The sequence below is a fragment of the Gossypium hirsutum genome, chromosome D01, assembly GCF_007990345.1.
Source record: "Gossypium hirsutum isolate 1008001.06 chromosome D01, Gossypium_hirsutum_v2.1, whole genome shotgun sequence".
Classification (NCBI taxonomy): domain Eukaryota; kingdom Viridiplantae; phylum Streptophyta; class Magnoliopsida; order Malvales; family Malvaceae; genus Gossypium; species Gossypium hirsutum.
The window spans coordinates 29,095,592-29,107,242 of NC_053437.1; the positions used below are offsets into that span (position 1 = coordinate 29,095,592).

An 11,651-nucleotide genomic window follows, 5' to 3' on the forward strand; every position below is an offset into this window, starting at 1 on the left:
TGTTCCTTATTTCCATCTCTTCAAATAAAAAACCTTGTTTTCCTCATCTATGGCTGACAACCATTACTCTAATTTCTTCTCAGGCTGGTTCAAGTTCAACCCTCTTGATCAACATTATCCATCTCCAATTCATCCTCTACAAAAGCCTAATCCCCATCCCCAAAACTCCCATAAAAACGGAACCACCAATCTTAACCCTTTTCTCCATTATCGAACCACCTATTCATCACCCCCTCCTTCCCCACCTGTTAGAGAAGCCTTACCATTGTTAAGCTTAAGTCCAACAAGGCATTACAAAGACGAAGACGGTGTATACCAAGATCAAGATCAAGAGCAACACTCATGCACTGCCATGGATGTAAATGGTGAAGATGATGATGAAACTGTTACTGTTGCACTTCATGTAGGGTTACCAAGCGCTAGTGCTTCAGAGTTAGCTTCAGTTTTATCAGCTTCTTCAGAGATGACTGAACAAGACGATGAATACCCAATTAATAGACTCAACAAACGACAGTATTGGATCCCTACCCCTTCTCAAATTCTAATTGGTCCTTCACAATTCTCTTGTCCCGTTTGCTGCAAAACTTTCAATCGATACAACAACATGCAGGTATAGCAATTAAGTAGGTTTTTCATTGTTTCTTAGATTATTTGCCTTTGAAACTCGTTTTCATATAAACTGAGCCTAAGATCAGTTCTTTCTTTTCTTCTTCATGCCTTCGGGGTACTTTGAAGTTTGTGTTTTCTACAATTGTGTTACTCGATGAAGAATGTTGCTTAATTTTATTTAGGAAAAAGAGGAAAACAAGTTCACATTTCCAAAGACATCCAAATAAGAATTGGGGTTTAAATTAGTTAAAATTTTGTTATTCCACATTTGTTAAATTATGAGTTAAAATTATGATCCTCTACTATTTTTGTTATACTCTTTACTCTCTTCAACCTATCACCATATGTTTTCCCTTATTTGTTAACCATTGTATTTGTATTCAAAATTGAGCTTTTCATTTAATATTTTCCTTTTACATTTGGGGTATCGTTTACGAGTATAAATTTTATGGAAGTCTTTATATTAAAATTTAAATTGTATTTTGTTTCCTTTACTAAAAAATTGATAAATTAATCATTGTATGTTAAATCAAAGAGTAAATTAATCTTTACTGTTAAAAATTTTATCCATTTTTATTGTTAAAAATTGATGTAACTGATGGAATAATAAAACAATGACACGTGGCATGCCACGTGTATCTTATATTAATGTATAAGGATTATTTTTTAATAGTAAAAAATTGATGAAAATTTTAACAGAATGATTGGTTTGTTCTTTAAACTAATGTAAAAAGACTAATTGCCTATTTTTTGTGTTAAGAAAGCAAAATTCAATCTAACTTCTAATATAAGGCCTCCATGATAATTTTATGACTTTCGTGTAAACCTATTATTATTTACCATTCTTTCCGCTAACATAATAATTGAGTTTTTCTTAATCAATCAATAAATTTAACCTATAATATGATTGTAGATGCATATGTGGGCGCATGGATCTCAATATAGGAAAGGGACAGAATCACTAAGAGGAACTCAGCCAACAGCAATGCTAAGGCTGCCATGCTATTGCTGTGCACCAGGTTGTAGGAACAACATAGACCATCCAAGGCCAAAACCACTGAAAGATTTCAGAACATTGCAAACACATTACAAGAGGAAGCATGGGATCAAGCCATTTATGTGCAGAAAATGTGGGAAGGCCTTTGCTGTAAGAGGGGATTGGAGAACTCATGAGAAGAACTGTGGGAAGCTTTGGTATTGCATTTGTGGATCAGATTTCAAGCACAAAAGATCTTTGAAAGATCACATTAAAGCTTTTGGGGATGGACATCAAGTTTATGCCACTGATGACTTGGAAGAAGATGATGATGAGCCTGCATCTGAAGTTGAACAACATAATGGATCCTTGCACTGATTCAATAATTGGAAACCAATATATATATATATATCAAATCAATTATGGTTGGTGGATGAAAATATGTGGATATTAGGTATGGGTTTTCCTTTCCAATAACTTTATGGCTAAATTACTAAGGGCTTGAATTTCGTTATTTTATTTAGATAAGCTTTTATATTTTTATTAAATAGTTTATATTCTATCCAAATAAGTTGTTAAATTTTATGTCCAAATATGCTCTTACTTTTTTAAATTTGTATCGAAATAATCTTTTAATATTTAATTTATACTTAATTCTTAACATTAATTAGTATTTCATTTGAAATAAAGATTAAATTAAGAAGAAATAAAATTATAATACCTATTTAGGTTAAATAAGTAGAAATCAAATTTAAAATTTATTATTCTCAACATTAAAAATTTATTTAAAAAAAGTAAATTAGTTCAAGGATATTTTTAATAATTCAGCCGAACTTTAATAAATTTATCATTTTTTGGTTAGAATTATCCGATACCACAAAAGGATAGCGAAGAAATATACATGTGCCTATGTGTAATTGTTTTTGGGTATATATGTATGGGGTAATTTTCATATATATATTTGGGAGGGATAGCAAAATTAAATTAGTTTTACATACTTTGGTAATTATTTATATAATTAATTTTTTAACAATCCAATCGTTGTATTTCATGATCTATTTATGTAGATCATGTTTGTCAAATTTTATGTAAAATTTAAAATTTTTAGCTATTTATTTTATGTAAAACAATTTCAATCGTTGAATATAAATTAATATATAAAAGTGTTTTAGATCTATATGATAGAGGTATCAAATCGATTTAAAATTTTATATGCATACAAATAAAATTATATTAATAAATTTAACGATTACATCATTAAAATATTAATCATATAAATAATTATAAAAGTGTGTAAAAATATTCTAATTTTTACACTAGATAAAATGTATAATTGAGATATGGCCAGGGACCTAGGGTTTGTATCCCAAAAAATTAATAAAACAGTTTTTTTTTTTTAATGTTTGCGTATGAACTTCTTTCCTTGTTGATTGGAGAGATGTGGTTGTTGATTGATTGAACATATTTTCACAGCAATGATAAGCTTTGAACAGAACTAAATAGAGGAAAAGGAACGAATGAGAATATGAAATGAGAAGTGGGAACCATAATAGTAGTATTACGATTCGTAATAAATATATTTATCCTATAATAAATCGTGTCAAGATTAGTCATTCAACAGTAATCTCAATATTATTTTCTTTAAGCGCTCTTACATTATTCTGTTAATGTTAGATTTTGAGGAATTTACCTTCATTTATTTAAACTAAAACACAATAAGAATAACTAATAAATTAAAATTTCTAATCTTTAATATAAGTCGAGAAAAATAACATTTAATTTATTATATTCTGTCCTGAATGTAATTTTATAATAATACTTAGAGAAGCCCTACATAGTCATTGTTTTCTTTAAATTTAATTTATTTATTTGAAAAAGGAGATATGAAATTAATTCATTGCATTTGTTTATGATTAAAATATAATAATTTAAGACTCAACTTTTGTGTAGTAAACAGTAGAAAAGAAGTAAATTCAACTAGGAAAATTTAATAAAATTTAGCTTTAAGTAATCTTACATTCCATTAATCAAATAACAAAATATTACATTACAATCAAATGAACCAAACGTGATCCTGTAATCTTTCCAGTAATTTGTTACATAATGTTACATTTTAATAATCCTATTATCAGAAATAATTTTATATCCCTTAAACTAAATATCTCTCGAAATTTATCATAACCCTCAAAATTGAAAAATAATTAGTCTGCATATAGAACAAATCAACTTTGATTAATATTCATTGTAACAGGAGTTAGAAAGACAATGAATGAAAGATAAGGAAAGAAAAAGAATAAACACAACTGATATTTGTTTATATAGTTTAAACAAAATGGTCTTACGTCTGCGGAGCTTCGCTTAGGATAAATCTTTTATTTAGCCACCAAACACTTCAACAATACACTTCCTTCCCTATCAACTAAAGCTCACAACTCCTTAAACACGTGAGTACATGCAACCCCAATAGAGAACTAATGATCCTTCACCATACAACAGTACCAAGACAAATATTCGACTAAGTGTCACAAACACTGTAGCCAACAAAACCAGTACCCAATACAATAAATAAACAAGCTGATAAAGAATAAGATGCTCAAACTTTCTAAAGATATTCAACCCTCAAAATTGATACATCCCAAAGGAGAATGATGCCTATTTATAGGCTTAGAGAACAATAAAATATCCTCCTTTATTCAACTTATAAGTCCTTGAAAAACTTCTTTGAGAAAATAAGATATTTATCTCTAAAAAATAACACTTTAATCACCAAGAGATAATAAGACTTTCATGTTTATCAAATCAACTTAAGTAATTCAATTGGGAGCTTTAACACCTCAATTGGTTCATGCTACTTGTTTTGTCAAATATGCCACACTCAAGTGGACCGATATAAGCACAAACAAAACCTATTCATTTCCCAATTCGATGGCCCTAATAGAGAAACAATTTCGTTATAACAGGACATGGAATAATTAGCAACAACTTTCCCAATATCTCCCCTTTGACATTTTGACAAAAACAAATGTCTAAATTGGATAACTCCCTCTCCACATATGCATAGAAACAACATACACCAAAATATGTAGCATATATGTTGCATGACAAGGATAAATTAACATCCAAACCAAGTCTTTTTCATAACTCTCTATATGAACAAGCAATAACTCCCCTTACACTCAAGTGATCTCAAACTTCAAAGTCGTCAGATTTCTAAGCATCTCTTAACCTTTTTTTATTGTTTTTCATTATTTCAATATTTTACAATTTAATTAGATTAATTGCATCTATAATGGGTAGTAACTAAATCCATAGGGAGAATGGTTACTTGAAGTGGGTATAATTAACAAGAGTTAGGGTTTAACAATAGATTAATTAAATCGAATGTGCTTGAAACCTAGAATTGACGACTCTAGGTAGTAATTTAGGTAGATGAGACTGAAAGGGTATCCTACTTAAAACTTATTCGATTTAGTCCTATTTTGATATATTAGATAAAAGATAAGTGGACTAAGTTGATTAATTGATTTAATTATAGATCAAAAGGTATAAATTAGGTTTATTAATAGTTAATCGAAAAAATACCTAATTCTAGGTTAATTAAAACCATGAATATTAATCAACCTCCTTGTCATTCTTGATTGTTAATCTATTACTTTTAGTATTTATGCAATTTAGACCTTTAGAAGTAAATTCACGTATTTAATTAATAGTTAGTCGTACTATCGTTAGTAGTTGTTTTGACTTAGCTTAGTGTGTCAGTTATTGCTATTTAGCTTGATTTAGTCGTACTTTACTGGAAAAAATTTAGTTTGAAAATGGTTTTTTTGCATAGCGAAAAATTAAAATTTTGAAAACTGAGTTGGTTAGTGATAATTATAGTAATAATTTTTTTTTCAAAATCGCACCTTCCTTTCTGGCTAGACAGATGACCAGACACAAATTATAGTGGCAGTTTAGGTACTTTTCGGCACTTAACGAGCTTGTTTTCTATCCATTTTGGCATCTTTTATTGCATATTTGATTTTCTTAACTTAGAGTTCAATTATTGTGAAATAAGCATTTTTACGCAATATTTTGAGTTAGTTGACCCATTGGGGCAATAATAGCCTTAAGATAGTTTTAATGCTTTAATTGAGTGTGCAGGACACCTATTTTTAAGCCCAAATGTATTAAAAACGACATCCGAGTTGCCACACAAACTTTTAGGGTCGTAACACAGCGGAGCCAATTCAAGAAGTCACATTCGAAGTTGTGTGTCCCGACATGCACTAGCCTGTGTTGCGACACAAGTCTGACAAACGAAAAAAATTCATTAATAATATTTTCATCTGCACAACCCATATTTAGTGTGATCAAGGCTTGTATTTGACCTAATTGAGAAACTAACTTTTCCTTTATATAGTTAAACATAGGTTAAGCGTGAAGAGCTTTTGCCAAGCCATTTTTAGGGTTTAGTTAGTGATTTTAATTTAGGTTTTATTTTCTTTTAAAAACAATTTTATTTCTTGTTCTTTGACTTAGATTTGATTTGAGTCCAAGTCGTCATTATTAAGTATATTCATAACTTTCCTTTACGTTTCTCTTCCAAAGGATGATATCTCGATAGTTGTTAAAGGATTTCATGGATCCAAGCACATCAAGATTCTCAAACGTACCTATTTATATGTTTCTCTCTTTTAATTTAACATGTGCTCTTGCATGATTAATTTAATTTTAAGGAAGATGGTTATTGAAAGTGGCTAAGTCGTTAACTCAAATAATCAAACTGGAATTGCCAATGGGGTGATTGGCTTTTAAAACTTTTATAGATGCTAGAGAGAAAATATAGAAAAATTTGACACAAGATTTAGAGTGATTCGACCTCGATTGATTACTCCACTACCTTAGCTTTCCATTACTATTGATTTTCCCAAATTCACTAATTTGATAACCTTTGAGGACAATGTTTAACCTTACAAACTCCCTTAAGGTTTCTACCCAAACCTTAAGATTAAAACCCTCTCAAAGAGATACAAATAAGTAAACAAAGAAATAATCCTTATTAGATCAAAGTGTTTGAAAACTAAGCTCAATTACAAAAAAAAACACTTGATCTAATAGAGTAGCAATGAAGCTCACAAGTGTATGAAAGACAAGTATGGAAACGTTTTGGCACAAAGGTTGTTTGATTGATATTTTAATCTTGAATATTCTTTCTTATTGTTATAGGACCTTTAGAAGATGGTATTTATACCCTCTAATTCATTTCCAGCCGTTGTGTTTGTTGAGAAAATAAATAGAACTGTTGGTGATGAAAATACCATATCATTAAATTCACCTGTAACAAAAACTATCAATACTTTTTCTACAAGTATTGGTACTAGTAGCATTTAATGCTCGATTCACTGATCGTTAAAGTTAGTTTCCAATGATACCAAGGATGATTTATCGATACTTGATAAAAAATATCGATATTTTTGAATGGGCATTGATAATTTTTGTGAAGGTCTGAAAAGTTCATCATGTCAAAATATAAAACTGGCATTGATATAAAATATGGTATTGTTAAAATTGAATAGGTATCGATATTTTTTTTTAAAGTATCGATAATAATTGCTTTTGTTCAAATTTTTACTCAAGTTAGATAGCAAATTCAGTATCGATAAAAAGAATGGTATCGATAGAAATCATATGGGTATCAATAATTTTTGGAAATATCGATACTTCTTGTATAGAGCAATTTTTCAATTGATTTAAAATTGTTTCAATTAAGTTCAAGAGTTTAAGAATCATTTTTTGAAATTTTTCGAGATTTTCAAAGTGTTCAAAACATTTTCTAAGATGTTTGGAAGTCTTGAAATGATTTTTATGCTTTGAACTTAATAGTTTCTTTGTTCAAAAATATTTTTGTTTGTTATATCAAAATAATTTATCAAATAAAGCGAGTTTAACAAAGTCTTTTAGGGAGATTAATTGGCGGATGTGGGAGTGATTAATGGAAGAATGAGGGTTTCTCATAAGTATTAGTTGGTATAAATTTATGTGTGGTTCAACGAGGCCAAGAGATAAATTTGCCGAGTAAATCATAATTTATCTCGATCATGAAAGTGAGGTTGGGAGATAAGCAAGTACTGGTCGATTAATTAATTGGCAGAGGCTGAGAAGTAATATTGATTAGTTAATAACTAATTCACTAATAAAATCCAAACTAATTCACTAATGAAATGGTTGGATGCCGACATAGTTTATGCGATTCCTGATAGTGTAATGCCTTCAAATCAATTCACGAGTCCAGATCTTGGGTGTTATTAGATGATGCAAAACATTTGACAAAACAATTTGCAATTTCTCATTTATTTTAAATCTGTCATTTGAAGTCCAGAAGAAAAGCTTAACATTTTAAAATTTTAAAAATGAAATATATGTTAAACAAATTATAACAACACATCTGATACAAATCTCTACAAGTTAGAAATTGACAGACTTAAAAGGCAAATTTCAAGACTGTGCCACAAAGCCTCTGTATGCATAATAGCCCAATCCGCCACCAGCTTGGCGTACTCCTGGTGTTGTCCCTCCAGGTAAAGCCTCTTCCCAACAATCTTGAAAAGAAATAATAATTGTGTAAGTACAAAAGTACTTAGTGAGCTCATTAACAATAACTTGATGGAGTCTTTGTATTATTCTAGGATTTTCCATAAATCAACTTCTAATCTGCATCATTTACTATAGCTGGTCTCATACGATTTTATCATTATCATACATGCCAATTATCGTTTCCCGATTATAACTAATATTTCATACTTAATTAACTAGAGGACCCTTCTCATTATTACACGATTCTCTTGCCCCATAATACTTTCGTAATAGAATATACCCTTAGAATCCACCTCCAACAACCCATAATTGAACTCCTACTCTTCTTTCAAATAATTTCTTACTGACATTATCTTAGGTAGATACATACATATGGAAGATACCTACATATTTTTCATACTATTGGTTCTCATGCAGGCATGCCCTGATTCATTTCTATTCACATACCCATATGGATAATTCACTGCAAATAACATTCAGATGAACTCCATATCATGCTATATCAGGATCTCATATTTCAAATTAGCATTGACTTAGAATCAAAATAAATTTTGAAGAAGATACGATACCCCTTACTTTTCATACTTACAGATCATCATAACAGTCACACTTCTTATCATACAGATAAACATCTCTTTTTCATAAAGAACCCTTAAGATTTTATTTAACTCTTATTCCATAGTATACCAATACTTTGTATTAGTTATACTTGTTACAAAACTACTAGAACTTACTCATATTTTACCATCGAGATAGACGTTCAGATTCATGGCTTACTAGATATTTTTAACAATTAATGGCACATAAACTTAGCAGAATCCATCATACTAATTATCAGATAGAGGATGTCATTAAGGCTATACTTTCATAATTAGCCTCAAAGGTTTTTCTTTCATGTTTCGTCACAAAGGCTTTTCTTTCATGGCGTGTTTACGATATGGATTTGCCTAAACTCACATTATGTGAGGTTTGCCCATCATCATCCTGGGACACATAGGAAACCCCATTAGGTAATAACCATCATTTAGCTTTTTTTGGAAAGAGCCATGACCATGGAATTTCCATTTTAGAGTTTGTGTTTAAAGTCCTAGCGGACACCTTTTGACAACTTCATATAGAATAGACACAAACCAACTTTACAGACTCTTCATGCACTAACATCTCAGGCTCATTTTGTAGACCTTTCATGCACTTACTATATACATTCTAAGCATAAATACATAACCATACTTTAACATCACATTATTTATACACCATTCATCATATACTTGAACCTATCAATTTCAATATCATATATACATACTATTCTCGCAAACAATCATGCATTCAAAGATATCCTTTGGTAATTACTCATATATCCATATCCATAAGATACCATACCTTTCATGATTTCAGTTCATATTTCAATTAGTATCCTATAGATCTTTTTGTATGAATAGTCTACATGTAAGAGTCAGCATAGAGACTCACCTAACAACCACGGTTAGCAGCTTGAACTCCAAGTTCAACATCCAAAAAGAAACCGCAACAACCACTACTTATAAAACATAAGAACACTATTAAAACTCATTCGAGTAACTTTTACCATCATTTGAATCTTAGATAACCTCCATGCAAAGCCTTACTTCTTCATCTTACTATTCACACACATAAAACAGACTTACTATTTCAAAAGTCAACATACAAGACTATAATACTTACTCAGGATATAAAACAACTCTCTTCATGAACTCAAATCTTTAGTTTCAGCTTAACAAGAGAGATTTATTCTCAGCTCCAATGAAACTCAACCATGGCATTTTGAACGGAAGAAAGTAGAAAAACCCTCTTACCTTCGAACCCAAATCAATATGTGTATATATATAAAACCCATGTTCTCATAGTGGAACTTGACACGTGTCACAATCTTTCCAAACTGCCTTATAAATGGTTTGCAGCTGTAAAGAAACGCATATAACAATCCAATATTTTTATATGGTTTTAGTTCATCTCTTCATTTCATTCCTAACCATCTTGTTAAAACGTAACTAGCACCGTAAGTAATCAAACTTGGCACAAAATACCTTTGGCGACAACCTAAGATACCCAAAAATCCTCAATACTCTTTCAAATCTCTTCTTCTTAAAGGCCCAACACATGCTGAGAACAATTATTTCAATATTCAAACATTTATTATGAGCCCGATCTATATGCCAAAAGTATCAACTGGGCAGATAACACTACGCCATTCAGATTACTTTCAGTTTACTCACCAAACTCAGAACTCGCCAAAACTGGGTGTTATAGATAGTGAATGGGTTAATCCAACATAATGTGTCCCTAAAAAAGATGGTTTGATAGTGTTTTCTAATGAGAAAAACAAATTCATCCTAACTCAAACAATGAAAGGATGAAATGTATGCATCGACTATAGAAAACTTAATGATGCAACATGGAAAGGTCATTTCTCGCTACCCTTCATTGACCAAATGTTTGATAGACTGGTAGGGAAGGAATATTATTGCTTCATTGATGGTTATTTTGAATACCATCAAATTTGAATCCATCCTAATGATCAAGAGAAAACTATGTTCCCTTGCCCATTTAAAACTTATGTGTTCCAGATTATGCCATTCAGTTTATGTAGTACGCCTTTCGCCTTTATGCGGTGTATGATATCGAGCTTCATGGATATGATAGAAGATAAATTGGATGTCTTCATGGATGAATATTCTGTCTACGAAGATTTCTTTACTGAATGCTTGACTAATCTAGTACATGTTCTGGAAAGGTGTGAAGAGACAAATTTGGTTCTTAATTGGGAAAAATGTCATTTCATGGTAAACGAGGGGATTGTTCGGGGACACTTCATTTCCAAGAGAGGGTTGGAAGTGGATAGGGGTAAAATTGAGGTCATCAAAAAATTACCACCTTCAACTTTAGTTTACAGAATTAGAAACTTTCTCCAACATGCAGGATTCTACCAGTGATTTATTAAGGACTTTGCCCAAATTGCAAAATCGCTGAACCAAATTCAAAAAGACACTCCATTTGTATTTGATGAAGCATGTGCACAAGCCTTTAAGGTGATGAAAAAGAAATTAGTGACAACTTCGATCATAATGAGCCTGAATTGGGAAGAACCTTTTGTGATCATGTGCGATGCGAGTGATTATGTTGTTGGGGTAATATTGGGATAGAAAATGGAAAAAATTCATTATGCTAGTAAAATGTTGAACTCGGCACAATGTACTTATACACCATTGAGAAAGAGATGTTGGCGATAGTATTTGCATGTGAAAAATTTAGGCTCTATCTAATGGTGAACAGAGCCTATGTTTATACTGACCATTCAACCTTGAAATATGTCTTGAAGAAGAAAGAAACTAAAGCTAGTTTAATGAGATGGCTATTTCTTCTTCAATATTTCAATCTTTGGACCATGGACCAAAAATGGACTAAAAATCAAGTCACAGATCATCCATCTAGACTGGAAGTAGATGTGAAGAAA

General features: G+C 30.8%; 1 protein-coding gene across 1 annotated transcript; it reads left to right on the forward strand.

The window, feature by feature from the left end:
- LOC107921855 (zinc finger protein WIP2) lies at positions 1 to 2,108 on the forward strand. Its single transcript, XM_016851690.2, has 2 exons — positions 1 to 610; positions 1,523 to 2,108. The coding sequence occupies exons 1-2, from the start codon at positions 50 to 52 to the stop codon at positions 1,961 to 1,963; spliced, it is 1,002 nt and encodes a 333-aa protein (XP_016707179.1). The 5' UTR covers positions 1 to 49; the 3' UTR covers positions 1,964 to 2,108.
- The last annotated feature ends 9,543 nt before the right edge of the window (positions 2,109 to 11,651 follow it).

Bases quoted from the DNA above. Each gene is read 5' to 3' on its own strand.
- LOC107921855 (XM_016851690.2), top strand. From the start codon at position 50: ATGGCTGACAACCATTACTCTAATTTCTTCTCAGGCTGGTTCAAGTTC. The intron at 611-1,522 runs GTATAGCAATTA...ATATGATTGTAG, and splicing joins ATCGATACAACAACATGCAG to ATGCATATGTGGGCGCATGG.